Genomic DNA, 22,540 nt, shown 5'->3' on the forward strand with positions numbered 1-22,540 from the left:
CTCAGTACTGACCCTCTGACAGTGCGGCACTCCCTCAGTACTGACCCTCTGACAGTGCGGCACTCCCTCAGTACTGACCCTCTGACAGTGCGGCACTCCCTCAGTACTGACCCTCTGACAGTGCGCCGCTCCCTCAGTACTGACCCTCTGACAGTGCAGCACTCCCTCAGTACTGACCCTCTGACAGTGCACAGCTCCCTCAGTACTGACCCTCTGACAGTGCGGCACTCCCTCACTACTGACCCTCTGACAGTGCGGCACTCCCTCAGTACTGACCCTCTGACAGTGCGGCACTCCCTCAGTACTGACCCTCTGACAGTGCGGCACTCCCTCAGTACTGACCCTCTGACAGTGCGGCACTCCCTCAGCACTGACCCTCTGACAGTGCAGCACTCCCTCAGTACTGACCCTCTGACAGTGCGGCACTCCCTCAGTACTGACCCTCTGACAGTGCGGCGCTCCCTCAGTACTGACCCTCTGACAGTGCGGCACTCCCTTAGTACTGACCCTCTGACAGTGCGGCACTCCCTCAGCACTGACCCTCTGACAGTGCAGCACTCCCACAGTACTGACCCTCTGACAGTGCGGCACTCCCTCAGCACTGACACTGACAGTGCGGCACTCCCTCAGTACTGACCCTCTGACAGTGCAGCACTCCCTCAGTACTGACCCTCTGACAGTGCAGCACTCCCTCAGTACTGACCCTCTGACAGTGCGGCACTCCCTCAGCACTGACACTGACAGTGCGGCACTCCCTCAGTACTGACCCTCTGACAGTGCAGCACTCCCTCAGCACTGACACTGACAGTGCGGCACTCCCTCAGTACTGACCCTCTGACAGTGCGGCACTCCCTCAGTACTGACCCTCTGACAGTGCAGCACTCCCTCAGTACTGACCCTCTGACAGTGCGGCACTCCCTCAGTACTGACCCTCTGACAGTGCAGCACTCCCTCAGTACTGACCCTCTGACAGTGCAGCACTCCCTCAGTACTGACCCTCTGACAGTGCGGCACTCCCTCAGTACTGACCCTCTGACAGTGCGGCACTCCCTCAGCACTGACACTGACAGTGCGGCACTCCCTCAGTACTGACCGTCTGACAGTGCGGCGCTCCCTCAGTACTGACCCTCTGACAGTGCGGCACTCCCTCAGTACTGACCCTCTGACAGTGCAGCACTCCCTCAGTACTGACCCTCTGACAGTGCGGCACTCCCTCAGTACTGACCCTCTGACAGTGCGGCACTCCCTCAGTACTGACCCTCTGACAGTGCGGCGCTCCCTCAGTACTGACCCTCTGACAGTGCGGCGCTCCCTCAGTACTGACCCTCTGACAGTGCGGCACTCCCTCAGTACTGACCCTCTGACAGTGCGGCACTCCCTCAGTACTGACCCTCTGTCAGTGCAGCGCTCCCTCAGCACTGACCCTCTGACAGTGCGGCACTCCCTCAGTACTGACCCTCTGACAGTGCGGCACTCCCTCAGTACTGACCCTCTGACAGTGCGGCACTCCCTCAGTACTGACCCTCTGACAGTGCGACACTCCCTCAGTACTGACCCTCTGACAGTGCAGCACTCCCTCAGTACTGACCCTCTGACAGTGCACCACTCCCTCAGTACTGACCCTCTGACAGTGCGGCACTCCCTCAGTACTGACCCTCTGACAGTGCGGCACTCCCTCAGTACTGACCCTCTGACAGTGCGGCACTCCCTCAGTACTGACCCTCTGACAGTGCGGCACTCCCTCAGTACTGACCCTCTGACAGTGCGCCGCTCCCTCAGTACTGACCCTCTGACAGTGCAGCACTCCCTCAGTACTGACCCTCTGACAGTGCACAGCTCCCTCAGTACTGACCCTCTGACAGTGCGGCACTCCCTCACTACTGACCCTCTGACAGTGCGGCACTCCCTCAGTACTGACCCTCTGACAGTGCGGCACTCCCTCAGTACTGACCCTCTGACAGTGCGGCACTCCCTCAGTACTGACCCTCTGACAGTGCGGCACTCCCTCAGCACTGACCCTCTGACAGTGCAGCACTCCCTCAGTACTGACCCTCTGACAGTGCGGCACTCCCTCAGTACTGACCCTCTGACAGTGCGGCGCTCCCTCAGTACTGACCCTCTGACAGTGCGGCACTCCCTTAGTACTGACCCTCTGACAGTGCGGCACTCCCTCAGCACTGACCCTCTGACAGTGCAGCACTCCCACAGTACTGACCCTCTGACAGTGCGGCACTCCCTCAGCACTGACACTGACAGTGCGGCACTCCCTCAGTACTGACCCTCTGACAGTGCAGCACTCCCTCAGTACTGACCCTCTGACAGTGCGGCACTCCCTCAGCACTGACACTGACAGTGCGGCACTCCCTCAGTACTGACCCTCTGACAGTGCAGCACTCCCTCAGCACTGACACTGACAGTGCGGCACTCCCTCAGTACTGACCCTCTGACAGTGCGGCACTCCCTCAGTACTGACCCTCTGACAGTGCAGCACTCCCTCAGTACTGACCCTCTGACAGTGCGGCGCTCCCTCAGTACTGACCCTCTGACAGTGCGGCACTCCCTCAGTACTGACCCACTGACAGTGCGGCACTCCCTCAGTACTGACCCTCTGACAGTGCGGCGCTCCCTCAGTACTGACCCTCTGACAGTGCGGCACTCCCTCAGTACTGACCCTCTGACAGTGCGGCACTCCCTCAGTACTGACCCTCTGACAGTGCAGCACTCCCTCAGTACTGACCCTCTGACAGTGCGGCACTCCCTCAGTACTGACCCTCTGACCGTGCGGCACTCCCTCAGTACTGACCCTCTGACCGTGCGGCGCTCCCTCAGAACTGACCCTCTGACAGTGCGGCACTCCCTCAGAACTGACCCTCTGACAGTGCAGCACTCCCTCAGTACTGACCCTCTGACAGTGCGGCACTCCCTCAGTACTGACCCTCTGACAGTGTAGCGCTCCCTCAGCACTGACCCTCTGACAGTGCGGCACTCCCTCAGTACTGACCCTCTGACAGTGCGGCACTCCCTCAGTACTGACCCTCTGACAGTGCGGCACTCCTTCAGTACTGACCCTCTGACAGTGCAGCACTCCCTCAGTACTGTCTCTCTGACAGTGCGGCACTCCGTCAGTACTGACCCTCTGACAGTGCGGCACTCCCTCAGTACTGACTCTCTGACAGTGCGGCACTCCCTCAGTACTGACCCTCTGACAGTGCGGCACTCCCTCAGTACTGACCCTCTGACAGTGCGGCACTCCCTCAGTACTGACCCTCTGACAGTGCGGCACTCCCTCAGTACTGACCCTCTGACAGTGCGGCACTCCCTCAGTACTGACCCTCTGACAGTGCGGCACTCCCTCAGCACTGACCCTCTGACTGTGCGGCACTCCCTCAGTACTGACCCTCTGACAGTGCGGCACTCCCTCAGTACTGACCCTCTGACAGTGCAGCACTCCCTCAGTACTGACCCTCTGACAGTGCGGCACGCCCTCAGTACTGACCCTCTGACAGTGCAGCACTCCCTCAGTACTGACCCTCTGACAGTGCGGCACTCCCTCAGTACTGACCCTCTGACAGTGCGGCACTCCCTCAGTACTGACCCAGTGACAGTGCGGCACTCCCTCAGTACTGACCCTCTGACAGTGCGGCACTCCCTCAGTACTGACCCTCTGACAGTGCGGCGCTCCCTCAATACTGACCCACTGACAGTGCGGCACTCCCTCAGTACTGACCCTCTGACAGTGCAGCGGGCACAGACTGTCTCGATGGTGCCTCGGACACTGTGGTACCCAGCGGGCACAGACTGCCGCGATGGTGCCTCGGACACTGTGGTACCCAGCGGGCACAGACTGTCTCGATGGTGCCTCGGACACTGTGGTACCCAGCGGGCACAGACTGTCTCGATGGTGCCTCGGACACTGTGGTACCCAGCGGGCAACAGACTGTCTCGATGGTGCCTCAGACACTGTGGTACCCAGCGGGCACAGACTGCCTCGATGGTGCCTCACACACTGTGGTACCCAGCGGGCACAGACTGTCTCGATGGTGCCTCGGACACTGCGTTACCCAGCGGGCACAGACTGTCTCGATGGTGCCTCGGACACTGTGGTACCCAGCGGGCACAGACTGTCTCGATGGTGCCTCGGACACTGCGGTACCCAGCGGGCACAGACTGTCTCGATGGTGCCTCAGTCACTGTGGTACCCAGCGGGCACAGACTGTCTCGATGGTGCCTCAGACACTGTGGTACCCAGCGGGCACAGACTGTCTCGATGGTGCCTCGGACACTGTGGTACCCAGCGGGCAACAGACTGTCTCGATGGTGCCTCAGACACTGTGGTACCCAGCGGGCACAGACTGCCTCGATGGTGCCTCACACACTGTGTTACCCAGCGGGCACAGACTGTCTCGATGGTGCCTCGGACACTGTGGTACCCAGCGGGCACAGACTGTCTCGATGGTGCCTCACACACTGCGGTACCCAGCGGGCACAGACTGTCTCGATGGTGCCTCGGACACTGCTTTACCCAGCGGGCACAGACTGTCTCGATGGTGCCTCGGACACTGTGGTACCCAGCGGGCACAGACTGTCTCGATGGTTCCTCGGACACTGTGGTACCCAGCGGGCAACAGACTGTCTCGATGGTGCCTCAGACACTGTGGTACCCAGCGGGCACAGACTGTCTCGATGGTGCCTCAGTCACTGTGGTACCCAGCGGGCACAGACTGTCTCGATGGTGCCTCGGACACTGCAGTACCCAGCGGGCACAGACTGTCTCGATGGTGTCTCAGACACTGCGTTACCCAGCGGGCACAGCCTGTCTCGATGGTGCCTCAGACACTGTGGTACCCAGCGGGCACAGCCTGTCTCGATGGTGCCTCAGACACTGCGGTACCCAGCGGGCACAGACTGTCTCGATGGTGCCTCAGACACTGCGTTACCCAGCGGGCACAGACTGTCTCGATGGTGCCTCGGACACTGTGGTACCCAGCGGGCACAGACTGTCTCGATGGTGCCTCAGTCACTGTGGTACCCAGCGGGCACAGACTGTCTCGATGGTGCCTCAGACACTGCGTTACCCAGCGGGCACAGACTGTCTCGATGGTGCCTCAGACACTGTGGTACCCAGCGGGCACAGACTGTCTCGATGGTGCCTCAGTCACTGTGGTACCCAGCGGGCACAGACTGTCTCGATGGTGCCTCGGACACTGTGTTACCCAGCGGGCACAGACTGTCTCGATGGTGCCTCGGACACTGTGGTACCCAGCGGGCACAGACTGTCTCGATGGTGCCTCAGACACTGTGGTACCCAGCGGGCACAGACTGTCTCGATGGTGCCTCAGACACTGTGGTACCCAGCGGGCACAGACTGTCTCGATGGTGCCTCAGACACCGCGGTACCCAGCGGGCTCAGACTGTCTCGATGGTGCCTCGGACACTGTGTTACCCAGCGGGCACAGACTGTCTCGATGGTGCCTCGGACACTGTGTTACCCAGCGGGCACAGACTGTCTCGATGGTGCCTCGGACACTGTGTTACCCAGCGGGCACACACTGCCTCGATGGTGCCTCAGACACTGTGGTACCCAGCGGGCACAGACTGTCTCGATGGTGCCTCACACACTGCGTTACCCAGCGGGCACAGACTGTCTCGATGGTGCCTCGGACACTGTGTTACCCAGCGGGCACAGACTGTCTCGATGGTGCCTCTCACACTGTGTTACCCAGCAGGCTCAGACTGTCTCGATGGTGCCTCAGACACTGCGGTACCCAGCGGGCACAGACTGTCTCGATGGTGCCTCGGACACTGTGTTACCCAGCGGGCACAGACTGTCTCGATGGTGCCTCTCACACTGTGTTACCCAGCGGGCTCAGACTGTCTCGATGGTGCCTCACACACTGTGGTACCCAGCGGGCACAGACTGTCTCGATGGTGCCTCAGACACTGTGGTACCCAGCGGGCACAGACTGTCTCGATGGTGCCTCGGACACTGTGTTACCCAGCGGGCTCAGACTGTCTCGATGGTGCCTCAGACACTGCGTTACCCAGCGGGCACAGACTGTCTCGATGGTGCCTCAGTCACTGTGGTACCCAGCGGGCACAGACTGTCTCGATGGTGCCTCAGACACTGCGTTACCCAGCGGGCACAGACTGTCTCGATGGTGCCTCACACACTGTGGTACCCAGCGGGCACAGACTGCCTCGATGGTGCCTCGGACACTGCGGTACCCAGCGGGCACAGACTGTCTCGATGGTGCCTCAGACACTGCGTTACCCAGCGGGCACAGACTGTCTCGATGGTGCCTCGGACACTGTGGTATCCAGCGGGCACAGACTGTCTCGATGGTGCCTCACACACTGCGTTACCCAGCGGGCACAGACTGTCTCGATGGTGCCTCAGACACTGTGGTACCCAGCGGGCACAGACTGTCTCGATGGTGCCTCGGACACTGTGGTACCCAGCGGGCACAGACTGTCTCGATGGTGCCTCAGACACTGCGTTACCCAGCGGGCACAGACTGTCTCGATGGTGCCTCGGACACTGTGGTACCCAGCGGGCACAGACTGTCTCGATGGTGCCTCAGACACTGCGTTACCCAGCGGGCACAGACTGTCTCGATGGTGCCTCGGACACTGTGGTACCCAGCGGGCACAGACTGTCTCGATGGTGCCTCAGACACTGCGGTACCCAGCGGGCACAGACTGTCTCGATGGTGCCTCGGACACTGTGGTACCCAGCGGGCACAGACTGTCTCGATGGTGCCTCGGACACTGCGTTACCCAGCGGGCACAGACTGTCTCGATGGTGCCTCGGACACTGTGGTACCCAGCGGGCACAGACTGTCTCGATGGTGCCTCAGACACTGCGGTACCCAGCGGGCACAGACTGTCTCGATGGTGCCTCGGACACTGTGGTACCCAGCGGGCACAGACTGTCTCGATGGTGCCTCAGACACTGCGGTACCCAGCGGGCACAGACTGTCTCGATGGTGCCTCAGACACTGCGTTACCCAGCGGGCACAGACTGTCTCGATGGTGCCTCGGACACTGCGTTACCCAACGGGCACAGACTGTCTCGATGGTGCCTCAGACACTGCGTTACCCAGCGGGTACAGACTGTCTCGATGGTGCCTCAGTCACTGCGTTACCCAGCGGGCACAGACTGCCTCGATGGTGCCTCACACACTGTGGTACCCAGCGGGCACAGACTGTCTCGATGGTGCCTCAGACACTGTGTTACCCAGCGGGCACAGACTGCCTCGATGGTGCCTCGGACACTGTGGTACCCAGCGGGCACAGACTGTCTCGATGGTGCCTCAGACACTGTGGTACCCAGCGGGCACAGACTGTCTCGATGCTGCCTCAGACACTGTGGTACCCAGCGGGCACAGACTGTCTCGATGGTGCCTCAGACACTGCGTTACCCAGAGGGCACAGACTGTCTCGATGCTGCCTCAGACACTGTGGTACCCAGCGGGCACAGACTGTCTCGATGGTGCCTCGGACACTGTGGTACCCAGCGGGCACAGACTGTCTCGATGGTGCCTCGGACACTGTGGTACCCAGCGGGCACAGACTGTCTCGATGGTGCCTCGGACACTCTGGAACCCAGCGGGCACAGACTGTCTCGATGGTGCCTCGGACACTGTGGTACCCAGCGGGCACAGACTGTCTCGATGGTGCCTCGGACACTGTGGTACCCAGCGGGCACAGACTGTCTCGATGGTGCCTCGGACACTGTGGTACCCAGCCGGCACAGACTGTCTCGATGGTGCCTCGGACACTGTTGTACCCAGCGGGCACAGACTGTCTCGATGGTGCCTCACACTGTGGTACCCAGCGGGCACAGACTGTCTCGATGGTGCCTCACACACTGCGTTCCCCAGCGGGCACAGACTGTCTCGATGGTGCCTCGGACACTGTGGTACCCAGCGGGCACAGACTGCCGCGATGGTGCCTCGGACACTGTGGTACCCAGCGGGCACAGACTGTCTCGATGGTGCCTCGGACACTGTGGTACCCAGCGGGCACAGACTGTCTCGATGGTGCCTCGGACACTGCGTTACCCAGCGGGCACAGACTGTCTCGATGGTGCCTCGGACACTGTGGTACCCAGCGGGCACAGACTGTCTCGATGGTGCCTCGGACACTGTGGTACCCAGCGGGCACAGACTGCCTCGATGGTGCCTCGGACACTGTGGTACCCAGCGGGCACAGACTGTCTCGATGGTGCCTCAGACACTGTGGTACCCAGCGGGCACAGACTGCCTCGATGGTGTCTCAGACACTGCGTTACCCAGCGGGCACAGACTGCCTCGATGGTGCCTCGGACACTGCGTTACCCAGCGGGCACAGACTGTCTCGATGGTGCCTCGGACACTGTGGTACCCAGCGGGCAACAGACTGTCTCGATGGTGCCTCAGACACTGTGGTACCCAGCGGGCACAGACTGTCTCGATGGTGCCTCACACACTGTGGTACCCAGCGGGCAACAGACTGTCTCGATGGTGCCTCAGACACTGCGGTACCCAGCGGGCACAGACTGTCTCGATGGTGCCTCACACACTGTGGTACCCAGCGGGCACAGACTGTCTCGATGGTGCCTCACACACTGCGGTACCCAGCGGGCACAGACTGTCTCGATGGTGCCTCGGACACTGTGGTACCCAGCGGGCAACAGACTGTCTCGATGGTGCCTCAGACACTGTGGTACCCAGCGGGCACAGACTGTCTCGATGGTGCCTCGGACACTGCGGTACCCAGCGGGCACAGACTGTCTCGATGGTGCCTCGGACACTGCGTTACCCAGCGGGCACAGACTGTCTCGATGGTGCCTCGGACACTGTGGTACCCAGCGGGCACAGACTGTCTCGATGGTGCCTCGGACACTGTGGTACCCAGCGGGCACAGACTGTCTCGATGGTGCCTCAGACACTGCGGTACCCAGCGGGCACAGACTGTCTCGATGGTGCCTCAGACACTGCGTTACCCAGCGGGCTCAGACTGTCTCGATGGTGCCTCGGACACTGCGTTACCCAGCGGGCACAGACTGTCTCGATGGTGCCTCAGACACTGCGTTACCCAGCGGGCACAGACTGTCTCGATGGTGCCTCGGACACTGCGGTACCCAGCGGGCACAGACTGTCTCGATGGTGCCTCAGACACTGTGGTACCCAGCGGGCACAGACTGTCTCGATGGTGCCTCAGACACTGTGGTACCCAGCGGGCACAGACTGTCTCGATTGTGCCTCAGACACTGCGTTACCCAGCGGTCACAGAGTGTCTCGATGGTGCCTCGGACACTGCGGTACCCAGCGGGCACAGACTGTCTCGATGGTGCCTCGGACACTGTGGTACCCAGCGGGCACAGACTGTCTCGATTGTGCCTCAGACACTGCGTTACCCAGCGGTCACAGAGTGTCTCGATGGTGCCTCGGACACTGCGGTACCCAGCGGGCACAGACTGTCTCGATGGTGCCTCGGACACTGCGGTACCCAGCGGGCACAGACTGTCTCGATGGTGCCTCGGACACTGTGGTACCCAGCGGGCACAGACTGCCTCGATGGTGCCTCGGACACTGTGGTACCCAGCGGGCACAGACTGTCTCGATTGTGCCTCAGACACTGCGTTACCCAGCGGTCACAGACTGTCTCGATGGTGCCTCACACACTGTGGTACTCAGCGGGCACAGACTGTCTCGATGGTGCCTCGGACACTGTGGTACCCAGCGGGCACACACTGCCTCGATGGTGCCTCGGACACTGTGGTACCCAGCGGGCACACACTGCCTCGATGGTGCCTCGGACACTGTGGTACCCAGCGGGCACAGACTGTCTCGATGGTGCCTCGGACACTGTGGTACCCAGCGGGCACAGACTGTCTCGATGGTGCCTCAGACACTGTGGTACCCAGCGGGCACAGACTGTCTCGATGGTGCCTCAGACACAGCATTACCCAGCGGGCACAGACTGTCTCGATGGTGCCTCAGACACTGTGGTACCCAGCGGGCACAGACTGTCTCGATGGTGCCTCAGACACTGCGTTACCCAGCGGGCACAGACTGTCTCGATGGTGCCTCGGACACTGCGGTACCCAGCGGGCACAGACTGCCTCGATGGTGCCTCGGACACTGTGGTACCCAGCGGGCACAGACTGTCTCGATGGTGCCTCGGACACTGCGGTACCCAGCGGGCACAGACTGTCTCGATGGTGTCTCAGACACTGCGTTACCCAGCGGGCACAGACTGTCTCGATGGTGCCTCGGACACTGCGTTACCCAGCGGGCACAGACTGTCTCGATGGTGCCTCGGACACTGCGTTACCCAGCGGGCACAGACTGTCTCGATGGTGCCTCACACACTGTGGTACCCAGCGGGCACAGACTGTCTCGATGGTGCCTCGGACACTGCGTTACCCAGCGGGCACAGACTGTCTCGATGGTGCCTCGGACACTGCGTTACCCAGCGGGCACAGACTGTCTCGATGGTGCCTCGGACACTGCGTTACCCAGCGGGCACAGACTGTCTCGATGGTGCCTCGGACACTGCGTTACCCAGCGGGCACAGACTGTCTCGATGGTGCCTCAGACACTGTGGTACCCAGCGGGCACAGACTGTCTCGATGGTGCCTCGGACACTGTGGTACCCAGCGGGCACAGACTGTCTCGATGGTGCCTCGGACACTGCGGTACCCAGCGGGCACAGACTGTCTCGATGGTGCCTCACACACTGTGGTACCCAGCGGGCTCAGACTGTCTCGATGGTGCCTCGGACACTGCGGTACCCAGCGGGCACAGACTGTCTCGATGGTGCCTCGGACACTGCGTTACCCAGCGGGCACAGACTGTCTCGATGGTGCCTCACACACTGTGGTACCCAGCGGGCACAGAGTGTCTCGATGGTGCCTCAGACACTGCGTTACCCAGCGGGCACAGACTGTCTCGATGGTGCCTCGGACACTGCGGTACCCAGCGGGCACAGACTGTCTCGATGGTGCCTCAGACACTGTGGTACCCAGCGGGCACAGACTGTCTCGATGGTGCCTCAGACACTGTGGTACCCAGCGGGCACAGACTGTCTCGATTGTGCCTCAGACACTGCGTTACCCAGCGGTCACAGAGTGTCTCGATGGTGCCTCGGACACTGCGGTACCCAGCGGGCACAGACTGTCTCGATGGTGCCTCGGACACTGTGGTACCCAGCGGGCACAGACTGTCTCGATTGTGCCTCAGACACTGCGTTACCCAGCGGTCACAGAGTGTCTCGATGGTGCCTCGGACACTGCGGTACCCAGCGGGCACAGACTGTCTCGATGGTGCCTCGGACACTGCGGTACCCAGCGGGCACAGACTGTCTCGATGGTGCCTCGGACACTGTGGTACCCAGCGGGCACAGACTGCCTCGATGGTGCCTCGGACACTGTGGTACCCAGCGGGCACAGACTGTCTCGATTGTGCCTCAGACACTGCGTTACCCAGCGGTCACAGACTGTCTCGATGGTGCCTCACACACTGTGGTACCCAGCGGGCACAGACTGTCTCGATGGTGCCTCGGACACTGTGGTACCCAGCGGGCACACACTGCCTCGATGGTGCCTCGGACACTGTGGTACCCAGCGGGCACACACTGCCTCGATGGTGCCTCGGACACTGTGGTACCCAGCGGGCACAGACTGTCTCGATGGTGCCTCGGACACTGTGGTACCCAGCGGGCACAGACTGTCTCGATGGTGCCTCAGACACTGTGGTACCCAGCGGGCACAGACTGTCTCGATGGTGCCTCAGACACAGCATTACCCAGCGGGCACAGACTGTCTCGATGGTGCCTCAGACACTGTGGTACCCAGCGGGCACAGACTGTCTCGATGGTGCCTCAGACACTGCGTTACCCAGCGGGCACAGACTGTCTCGATGGTGCCTCGGACACTGCGGTACCCAGCGGGCACAGACTGCCTCGATGGTGCCTCGGACACTGTGGTACCCAGCGGGCACAGACTGTCTCGATGGTGCCTCGGACACTGCGGTACCCAGCGGGCACAGACTGTCTCGATGGTGTCTCAGACACTGCGTTACCCAGCGGGCACAGACTGTCTCGATGGTGCCTCGGACACTGCGTTACCCAGCGGGCACAGACTGTCTCGATGGTGCCTCGGACACTGCGTTACCCAGCGGGCACAGACTGTCTCGATGGTGCCTCACACACTGTGGTACCCAGCGGGCACAGACTGTCTCGATGGTGCCTCGGACACTGCGTTACCCAGCGGGCACAGACTGTCTCGATGGTGCCTCGGAAACTGCGTTACCCAGCGGGCACAGACTGTCTCGATGGTGCCTCGGACACTGCGTTACCCAGCGGGCACAGACTGTCTCGATGGTGCCTCGGACACTGCGTTACCCAGCGGGCACAGACTGTCTCGATGGTGCCTCAGACACTGTGGTACCCAGCGGGCACAGACTGTCTCGATGGTGCCTCGGACACTGTGGTACCCAGCGGGCACAGACTGTCTCGATGGTGCCTCGGACACTGCGGTACCCAGCGGGCACAGACTGTCTCGATGGTGCCTCACACACTGTGGTACCCAGCGGGCTCAGACTGTCTCGATGGTGCCTCGGACACTGCGGTACCCAGCGGGCACAGACTGTCTCGATGGTGCCTCGGACACTGCGTTACCCAGCGGGCACAGACTGTCTCGATGGTGCCTCACACACTGTGGTACCCAGCGGGCACAGAGTGTCTCGATGGTGCCTCAGACACTGTGGTACCCAGCGGGCACAGACTGTCTCGATGATGCCTCGGACACTGTGGTACCCAGCGGGCACAGACTGTCTCGATGGTGCCTCACACACTGTGGTACCCAGCGGGCACAGACTGTCTCGATGGTGCCTCGGACACTGTGGTACCCAGCGGGCACAGACTGTCTCGATGGTGCCTCACACACTGTGGTACCCAGCGGGCACAGACTGTCTCGATGGTGCCTCGGACACTGTGGTACCCAGCGGGCACAGACTGTCTCGATGGTGCCTCACACACTGTGGTACCCAGCGGGCACAGACTGCCTCGATGGTGCCTCGGACACTGCGGTACCCAGCGGGCACAGACTGTCTCGATGGTGCCTCGGACACTGTGGTACCCAGCGGGCACAGACTGTCTCGATGGTGCCTCAGACACTGTTTTACCCAGCGGGCACAGACTGTCTCGATGGTGCCTCGGACACTGTGGTACCCAGCGGGCACAGACTGTCTCGATGGTGCCTCACACACTGTGGTACCCAGCGGGCACAGACTGTCTCGATGGTGCCTCAGACACTGCGGTACCCAGCGGGCACAGACTGTCTCGATGGTGCCTCAGACACTGTGTTACCCAGCGGGCACAGACTGTCTCGATGGTGCCTCGGACACTGTGTTACCCAGCGGGCACAGACTGTCTCGATGGTGCCTCAGACACTGCGGTACCCAGCGGGCACAGACTGTCTCGATGGTGCCTCAGACACTGTGGTACCCAGCGGGCACAGACTGTCTCGATGGTGCCTCACACACTGTGGTACCCAGCGGGCACAGACTGTCTCGATGGTGCCTCTCACACTGTGGTACCCAGCGGGCACAGACTGTCTCGATGGTGCCTCGGACACTGCGTTACCCAGCGGGCACAGACTGTCTCGATGGTGCCTCGGACACTGTGGTACCCAGCGGGCACAGACTGTCTCGATGGTGCCTCAGACACTGCGTTACCCAGCGGGCACAGACTGTCTCGATGGTGCCTCAGACACTGCGGTACCCAGCGGGCACAGACTGCCGCGATGATGCCTCGGACACTTTGGTACCCAGCGGGCACAGACTGCCTCGATGATGCCTCAGACACTGTGGTACCCAGCGGGCACAGACTGCCGCGATGATGCCTCGGACACTTTGGTACCCAGCGGGCACAGACTGTCTCGATGGTGCCTCGGACACTGTGGTACCCAGCGGGCACAGACTGTCTCGATGGTGCCTCAGATACTGCGGTACCCAGCGGGCACAGACTGCCGCGATGATGCCTCGGACACTTTGGTACCCAGCGGGCACAGACTGCCTCGATGGTGCCTCGGACACTGTGGTACCCAGCGGGCACACACTGCCTCGATGGTGCCTCGGACACTGTGGTACTCAGCGGGCACAGACTGTCTCGATGGTGCCTCGGACACTGCGTTACCCAGCGGGCACAGACTGTCTCGATGGTGCCTCGGACACTGTGGTACCCAGCGGGCACAGACTGCCTCGATGGTGCCTCAGACACTGTGGTACCCAGCGGGCACAGACTGTCTCGATGGTGCCTCGGACACTGTGGTACCCAGCGGGCACAGACTACCTCGATGGTGCCTCAGACACTGTGGTCCCCAGCGGGCACAGACTGCCTCGATGGTGCCTCAGACACTGTGGTACCCAGCGGGCACAGACTGTCTCGATGGTGCCTCGGACACTGTGGTACCCAGCGGGCACAGACTGCCTCGATGGTGCCTCAGACACTGTGGTCCCCAGCGGGCACAGACTGCCTCGATGGTGCCCGTGGACTGCATTGACCCTCTCGAGGACAGCAGGGCGCGAATGTAGTGGGGTAGAGAGTGGGGTCAGATGACCCTCTGGGTCACACGCGGCTAGGACCTGTTCCTGGGAAGTTTGCCCTGGCCCAGGGGAGCTGGCTGACAAGGGCGCTCTCCCCCAGCTCGCCATCCCGCTCGGCACTGAGCGTCCCTGGGTCTGGAGAAAGGGGCTGAACTGCCAGTGAGGTTCGTCAATGAACCGGAAAGGGGGGGGGGAGATGCAGCGTAACAGCGACTGACCCCCCCCCCCCCTCCTGTGTTTGTGTGTTTCAGAGCTCCTACACTCAGGAACAGCGAGGCCGCTCCACTTCCTGCTCAACTCCACTGACTTCCGCATCCTGCTGATGGACCAGGACCAGGACCGGATGTACCTGGGAACGCGGGAATTCCTGCTCGCACTTGACATGCACAACATCAACAGGGAGCCACTCATCGTGAGTATGGAGTCACTCAATCATTCCGGAGCTGAACTCCCCTCGCGATTGGGACACATCGATCAAATCCCCTCTCAGCCTGACAGCATCTACAATCCCGCCACGGAGCTCAAGCCCCTTGTCAATCTTTTCCCCTCTCCCTCTCTCGCTCTGCCCCTCGCTCTGTCTCCCTCCCTCTGTCTTGCCGTAATATGCACCCACGCACATCATGAGGTAAAGACAGGCAGTGACAGACACCCAGGTGACCCAATCAACACACAGGACAGAACACAACCAATCACCAGACAGAACACTAGAGGGGCGGCTTCCAACTATAAAACACACGCGGCTTCAGCACTCCGCCTCTTTCCACTGGTGACAACTGTAGTGACAGTCAGGGTGTATATATCAGTCAGCACCTTCTACACGTGGATCAGAGCTAGCCTGGCCTAGTTAGTTAGAGTTAGTACACGTAGAGTAGTAGAGTGTCAGCTGTGTGCATTGTTACAGCTGTTCAATAAATCTTATTGAACCAACGCCTACGTTTGGTGTCTGCTTTACCGTTCATCTGCATCCTGTTGCAGTCCGAGTTACCCCAGGGTGAATAACACAATATGATACCAGGAGTCTACTTCATCAAAGTAATTTACCTTGAAAAATTCAGTCACGACCTTCCTCCATTGACCCCATCTACACCTCCCGCTGCCTGGGGAAAGCGGGCAGCACAATCAAAGACCCCTCCCACCCGGCTTACTCACTCTTCCAACTTCTTCCATCGGGCGGGAGATACAGAAGTCTGAGAACACGCACGAACAGACTCAAAAACAGCTTCTTCCCCACTGTCACCAGACTCCTAAACGACCCTCTTATGGACTGACTTCATTAACACTACACCCTGTATGCTTCATCCGATGCTGGTGTTTATGTAGTTACATTGTGGACCTTGTGTTGCCCTATTATGTATTTTCTTTTTTACCCATGTACTTAATGATCTGTTGAGCTGCTCGCAGAAAAATACTTTTCACTGCACCTCGGTACACGTGACAATAAACAAATCCAATCCAGTCCAAACTGCTTTCCAGCGGCATGGAGAACATCCAGGCTCCTCCATAGCTCCGGATCTCCGGAAATCCCGGCGTCAACTGGCGGGTCTTCAAGCAGAAATTCAGTCTCTACATTGAGGCCTCGGGCCTCGAGGATGCGTCCAATGCCAGAAAAATCGCGCCGCTCCTGCCGACTGCGGGGGACCAGGCCATCCAAATCTTCAATTCGCTCACTTTTGCGACGGCGAGAAGACCACGTTCCAGACCGCCTTAGCCAAATTCGACAGTCACTGTGAGGTTGAGACTAACGAGGGCTCGGAGCGCTATGTCTTCCAGCAACACCTTCAGGGTAAGGATGAGCCTTTCCAATCCTTTCTAACTCAGCTCCGCATATTAGCGCGGTCCTGCAACTACGGTGACATCGCTGATTCCCTCATCAGGGATCAGATCGTGTTTGGGGTCCACTCCGACGCCCTGTGGGAGCAGCTCCTAAAAATAAAAACCATGACCCTGCCAGTCGTCATCGAGACGTGTAAAGTGCATGAACAGGCGAAAAGTCGCTACTCCCGCCTTAAATCGGCAGAACAGGACCAACTTGCCTCCCACGAGGCTGCGAGTGTACAGGCCATCGCCCGGATGCGGCGCCTTAGCATCGATGAAGGCGGCCATTTCGCGCGTTTTTCCCCGGGCTCCCACGCATGCGCACCACGGACGGGAGAACGAAGCGGCGGAAGACCAAACTGCGCAGGTGCGAGCGGCGGCTGACCGCACTGCACATGTGCGACGACGCACGGAGCGTTACGACGTCAACGTCATGACGTGCCCGAACTGCAGCACCGCCCACTTAAAGCGGCAATGCCCTGCAAGAGGCGGGCGATGTTTGAATTGTGGGAATCCTGGCCATTATGCGGCCTTGTGCAGATCTGCACCGCCGGTCGTGGGCCAGCGATCCCAGTCCCAACGCCAACGCGTTCGAAGTGTGCAGCAAGGGCTGCTGGATTCCGAACCTGATACCACCACGGATCCAGAGGACGACTGCCTGGAGTCCCCATATCACGTGGGCATCATTACCACGTCTGACAAGGCCTCCTCAAATTCAGCAACACGCCTACCCATTCTCAACGTGGATTCTGCGGACGAATGGCGTGCAAGTTAACCAATGCAGCGTCCGGTTCAAGCAGGCCACTGGTGCTTCAGCCAATCTCGTACCTCGAGCAGATCTTGCTCGCATCGAAAGGCAGCCAAAAATTCTTCCGCCGACCTGCCAGCTGTGTGATTATAATGGCAATGCCATCACTGGGTTAGGGTCCTGTCACCTGCGTGTCTCCAACAAGGCCATCAAAGCCACACTGCGATTCGAAATGGTCAAGCCTGACAAGGCTTCCCTGCTTGGTGCCCATGCATGCCAGCTACTCAATCTCGTCCAGCGGGTACATGCCATGTCCTCTGCCAATGTGAATCTTCAGGCTGACATTGACGAAATCCTGTCACATTACCCGGATGTGTTCAGTGGGATGGGCACGCTGCCGTACCGCTACAAAATCTTACTCAGGCCCAATGCCAGGCCTGTGATCCATGCACCACGCCGGGTATCGGCTCCTCTGAAGGCCCGTTTGAAGGCCCAGCTGCAGGAGCTCCAAGACCAGGGCATCATCTCCAAAGTGACGGAACCGACTGACTGGGTCAGCTCGATGGTCTGTGTAAGAAGCCTTCCGGAGAACTGCGCATATGTATAGATCCCAAGGATCTTAACCGAAACATAATGCGGGAACACTACCCCATCCCAAAGCGGGAAGAACTAACCAGTGAGATGGCACATGCCAAATTCTTCACAAAGCTAGATGCATCGCGTGGCTTCTGGCAGATACAACTGGACGAGTCCAGCAGGAAGCTCTGACGCATACCTGCCAACGGCCTCAAGTTGAACAAGGCCAAATGCTCCTTTGGCATGTCATCAATCACGTTTTTGGGTGATCAAATATCCCAGCAGGGCGTGCAACCGGACTCGGACAAAGTCAAGGCCATCACCACCATGAAGGCCCCGGAAGACAAAAAGGCCGTACTCCGCTTCCTGGGTATGGTTAACTTCTTGGGAAAGTTCATTCCCAACCTCGCATCACACACCACGGCTCTCAGGCATCTGGTGAAGAAGTCCACCACCTTCCAGTGGCTACCCCCACATCAAGCAGAGTGGCTCGAGCTAAAGGCAAAGCTCACCACTGCTCCGGGACTAGCGTTCTTTGACCCAGAGCGGGAGACAAAAATCTCCACGGATGCCAGCCAGGACGGGACTGGTGCGGTGCTCCTCCAGAAGGATGACTCCTCGTCCTGGGCTCCAGTGGCCTATGCGTCCAGGGCCATGACTCCCACTGAGCAGAGGTACGCTCAGATAGAGGAAGAGTGCCTGGGCCTCCTCACCGGTATTGTAAAGTTCCACGATTACGTCTACGGTCTACCACCCTTCACAGTGGAGACTGACCACAGACCCCGAGTCCAGATCATTCACAAGAACTTGAATGACATGACGCCCAGGCTTCAGCACATTCTCCTTCGGCTCCGCAGGTATGATTCCGAATTGGTTTACACACCGGGCAAGGAGCGAATCATTGCGGATGCCCTGTCTCGCGCCATCACCTCGCCCTGTGAACAGGTCGACTTCATCCGCCAGATTGAGGCACAGGTGCAACTGTGTGCCAGCAAACTCCCGGCCTCAGATGAACGAGTCGTCAACATTCGAGAAGAGACCGCCAAGGACCCTCTTCTGCAGCGGGTCATAATCACCTTGCAAATGGTTGGCAGAAAGAGGGCAATGCCCTCAGTTCTTTAATGTCAAGGACGACCTAACAGTTGTCGAGGGGATCCTCCTCAAGCTGGATCGTATCGTTATTCCTCGCAGCCTCCAGAGCTTAGTGCTCAAACTGATCCACGAGGGGCACCTCGGTGTCGAGAAATGCAGGCGCAGGGCCCGGCATTTATTGGACTGGCATCAACCAGGACATATCCAACCAGGTCCTCAATTGTGCGACCTGCCAGCGTTTCCAGCCTGCTCAGCACAAAGAAACACTCCAGCAACACGAGATTGTGACCTCTCCGTGGTCTAAGGTGGGAATTGACCTTTTTCACGCCAGTGGGCGAGACTACGCGCTTAGAATTGACCACTTCTCGAGTTACCCTGACGTGGTGAAGCTGTCCGACCCACACCAAGGACTGTCATCAAGGCCTGCAAGGAGACATTTGCCAGGCATGGCATTCCGCTCACGGTCATGAGCGACAACGGTCCCTGCTTCCACAGCCGAGAGTGGTCCAACTTCGCGAAGCTGTACCAGTTCAAGCACATTACCTCGGGCCCGCATTACCCGCAATCTAACGGGAAGGTCGAGAAAGGGTCGATATCGTGAAGTAACCGCTCTGCAAGGCTGCGGACTCAGCTTCTGACTTCAACCTTGCGCTCCTGGCGTACAGGGCAACCCCTCTGTCCACTGGTCTGTCTCCGGCACAACTCCTACTGAATCGTGACCTGCGGACGACTGATCCGGCCGTTCATTTACCTGACCTGGATCACCTCCCAGTGCTGCAAAAGGTGCAGCAACTCCGGAACCGGCAAAAGCTGACATATGATGCTCATGCTCCTGATCTGCCTGTGCTCTCTCCGGAAGATGCTGTTCGCATCAAGTTGCCTGGTGGAGGCTGGTCAGCTCCAGCTGCTGTTGTTCGACAGGCTGCCCCCAGGTGGTTCGTGGTTCGCATGGCTGATGGCTCCATCGTCAGGCGCAACAGAAGGGCGCTACGCAAACTTGCCTGCCCACCACCGGATCTCACGTTCCCAGCTGTCGTTATGCCTTCTCCGGACACCTCGCTCCACGAGGCCACAAACCTGGCTGCTATCGCCCCTGTCAAGGCGCCGTCCCCCCCACCTCCACCTCTCAAGCGAGCGACAAGGATCCGACGTCAGCCCCACAGATTGGACTTATAAATATTTCCTTTGTTCTGTATCTGCACACTTGACACCTTACACGCACATATGCATTCACTCGCCATTTGCTGTAAATAGTTATATCTGTAAATATGTCGTAAATGCTCGAAGCAACCGACAATTTTTTTTTTTTTTTAAAAAGGGGGATGTCATAATATGCACCCACGCAATCATGAGGTAAAAACAGGCAGTGACAGACACCCAGGTTAGCCAATCAACATACAGGACAGAACACAACCAATCACCAGACAGAACACTAGAGGGGGGGCTTCCAACTATAAAACACACGAGGCTTCAGCACTCTCTTCCACTGGTGACAACTGTAGTGACAGTCAGGGTGTATATATCAGTCAGCACCTTCTACACGTGGCTCAGAGCTAGCCTGGTCTAGTTAGTTAGAGTTAGTACACGTAGAGTAGTAGAGTGTCGACCCACAGGCAGCTGTGTGCCTTGTTACAGAAGTTCAATAAATCGTATTGAACCAACGCCTACGTTTGGTGTCTGCTTTCCAGTCCAACTGCATCCTGTCTTTCTCTCTCTCTCTCTCTCTCTCTCTCTCTCTCTCTCTCTCTCGCAATGCCTTCAGATCCTTCCTAAAGTGTGGCACCCAGAACACCAACTGACCCTCCGACAGTGCGGCACTCCCTCAGTACTGACCCTCTGACAGTGCGGCACTCCCTCAGTACTGACCCTCTGACAGTGCGGCACTCCCTCAGTACTGACCCTCTGACAGTGCGGCACTCCCTCAGTACTGACCCTCTGACAGTGCGGCGCACCCTCAGTACTGACTCTCTGACAGTGCGGCACTCCCTCAGTACTGACCCTCTGACAGTGCGGCACTCCCTCAGTACTGACCCTCTGACAGTGCGGCACTCCCTCAGTACTGACCCTCTGACAGTGCGGCACTCCCTCAGTACTGACCCTCTGACAGTGCGGCACTCCCTCAGTACTGACCCTCTGACAGTGCGGCACTCCCTCAGTACTGACCCTCTGACAGTGCAGCACTCCCTCAGTACTGACCCTCTGACAGTGCGGCACTCCCTCAGTACTGACCCTGACAGTGCGGCACTACCTCAGTACTGACCCTCTGACAGTGCGGCACTCCCTCAGTACTGACCCTCTGACAGTGCAGCACTCCCTCAGTACTGACCCTCTGACAGTGCAGCACTCCCTCAGTACTGACCCTCTGACAGTGCGGCACTCCCTCAGTACTGACCCTCTGACAGTGCAGCACTCCCTCAGTACTGACCCTCTGACAGTGCGGCACTCCCTCAGTACTGACCCTCTGACAGTGCGGCACTCCCTCAGTACTGACCCTCTGACAGTGCGGCACTCCCTCAGTACTGACCCTCTGACAGTGCGGCACTCCCTCAGTACTGACCCTCTGACAGTGCGGCACTCCCTCAGTACTGACCCTCTGACAGTGCGGCGCACCCTCAGTACTGACTCTCTGACAGTGCGGCACTCCCTCAGTACTGACCCTCTGACAGTGCGGCACTCCCTCAGTACTGACCCTCTGACAGTGCGGCACTCCCTCAGTACTGACCCTCTGACAGTGCGGCACTCCCTCAGTACTGACCCTCTGACAGTGCAGCACTCCCTCAGTACTGACCCTCTGACAGTGCGGCACTCCCTCAGTACTGACCCTGACAGTGCGGCACTACCTCAGTACTGACCCTCTGACAGTGCGGCACTCCCTCAGTACTGACCCTCTGACAGTGCAGCACTCCCTCAGTACTGACCCTCTGACAGTGCAGCACTCCCTCAGTACTGACCCTCTGACAGTGCGGCACTCCCTCAGTACTGACCCTCTGACAGTGCAGCACTCCCTCAGTACTGACCCTCTGACAGTGCGGCACTCCCTCAATACTGACTCTCTGACAGTGCGGCACTCCCTCAGTACTGACCCTGACAGTGCAGCACTCCCTCAGTACTGACCCTCTGACAGTGCAGCACTCCCTCAGTACTGACCCTCTGACAGTGCGGCACTCCCTCAGTACTGACCCTCTGACAGTGCAGCACTCCCTCAGTACTGACCCTCTGACAGTGCGGCACTCCCTCAATACTGACTCTCTGACAGTGCGGCACTCCCTCAGTACTGACCCTGACAGTGCGGCACTACCTCAGTACTGACCCTCTGACAGTGCGGCACTCCCTCAGTACTGACCCTCTGACAGTGCAGCACTCCCTCAGTACTGACCGTCTGACAGTGCGGCACTCCCTCAATACTGACCCTCTGACAGTGCGGCACTCCCTCAGTACTGACCCTCTGACAGTGCGGCACTCCCTCAGTACTGACCCTCTGACAGTGCGGCACTCCCTCAGTACTGACCCTCTGACAGTGCAGCACTCCCTCAGTACTGACCCTCTGACAGTGCGGCACTCCCTCAATACTGACTCTCTGACAGTGCGGCACTCCCTCAGTACTGACCCTGACAGTGCGGCACTACCTCAGTACTGACTCTCTGACAGTGCGGCACTCCCTCAATACTGACTCTCTGACAGTGCGGCACTCCCTCAGTACTGACCCTGACAGTGC

The 22,540-nt window shown here is 59.4% G+C and overlaps 1 protein-coding gene across 1 annotated transcript in view; it reads left to right on the forward strand.

The window, feature by feature from the left end:
• Positions 1-14,853: 14,853 nt before the first annotated feature.
• Positions 14,854-22,540, forward strand: part of LOC140398897 (semaphorin-3F-like) — a 558,403-nt gene continuing 550,716 nt past the window's right edge. Inside the window, exon 1 of the mRNA XM_072487863.1 lies at positions 14,854-15,006. Coding sequence (XP_072343964.1) covers positions 14,917-15,006 — 90 coding nt within the window. The 5' untranslated portion in view covers positions 14,854-14,916. The remainder of the gene's footprint in view (positions 15,007-22,540) is intronic.

This window comes from Scyliorhinus torazame, chromosome 22, assembly GCF_047496885.1.
Source record: "Scyliorhinus torazame isolate Kashiwa2021f chromosome 22, sScyTor2.1, whole genome shotgun sequence".
Classification (NCBI taxonomy): Eukaryota; Metazoa; Chordata; class Chondrichthyes; order Carcharhiniformes; family Scyliorhinidae; genus Scyliorhinus; species Scyliorhinus torazame.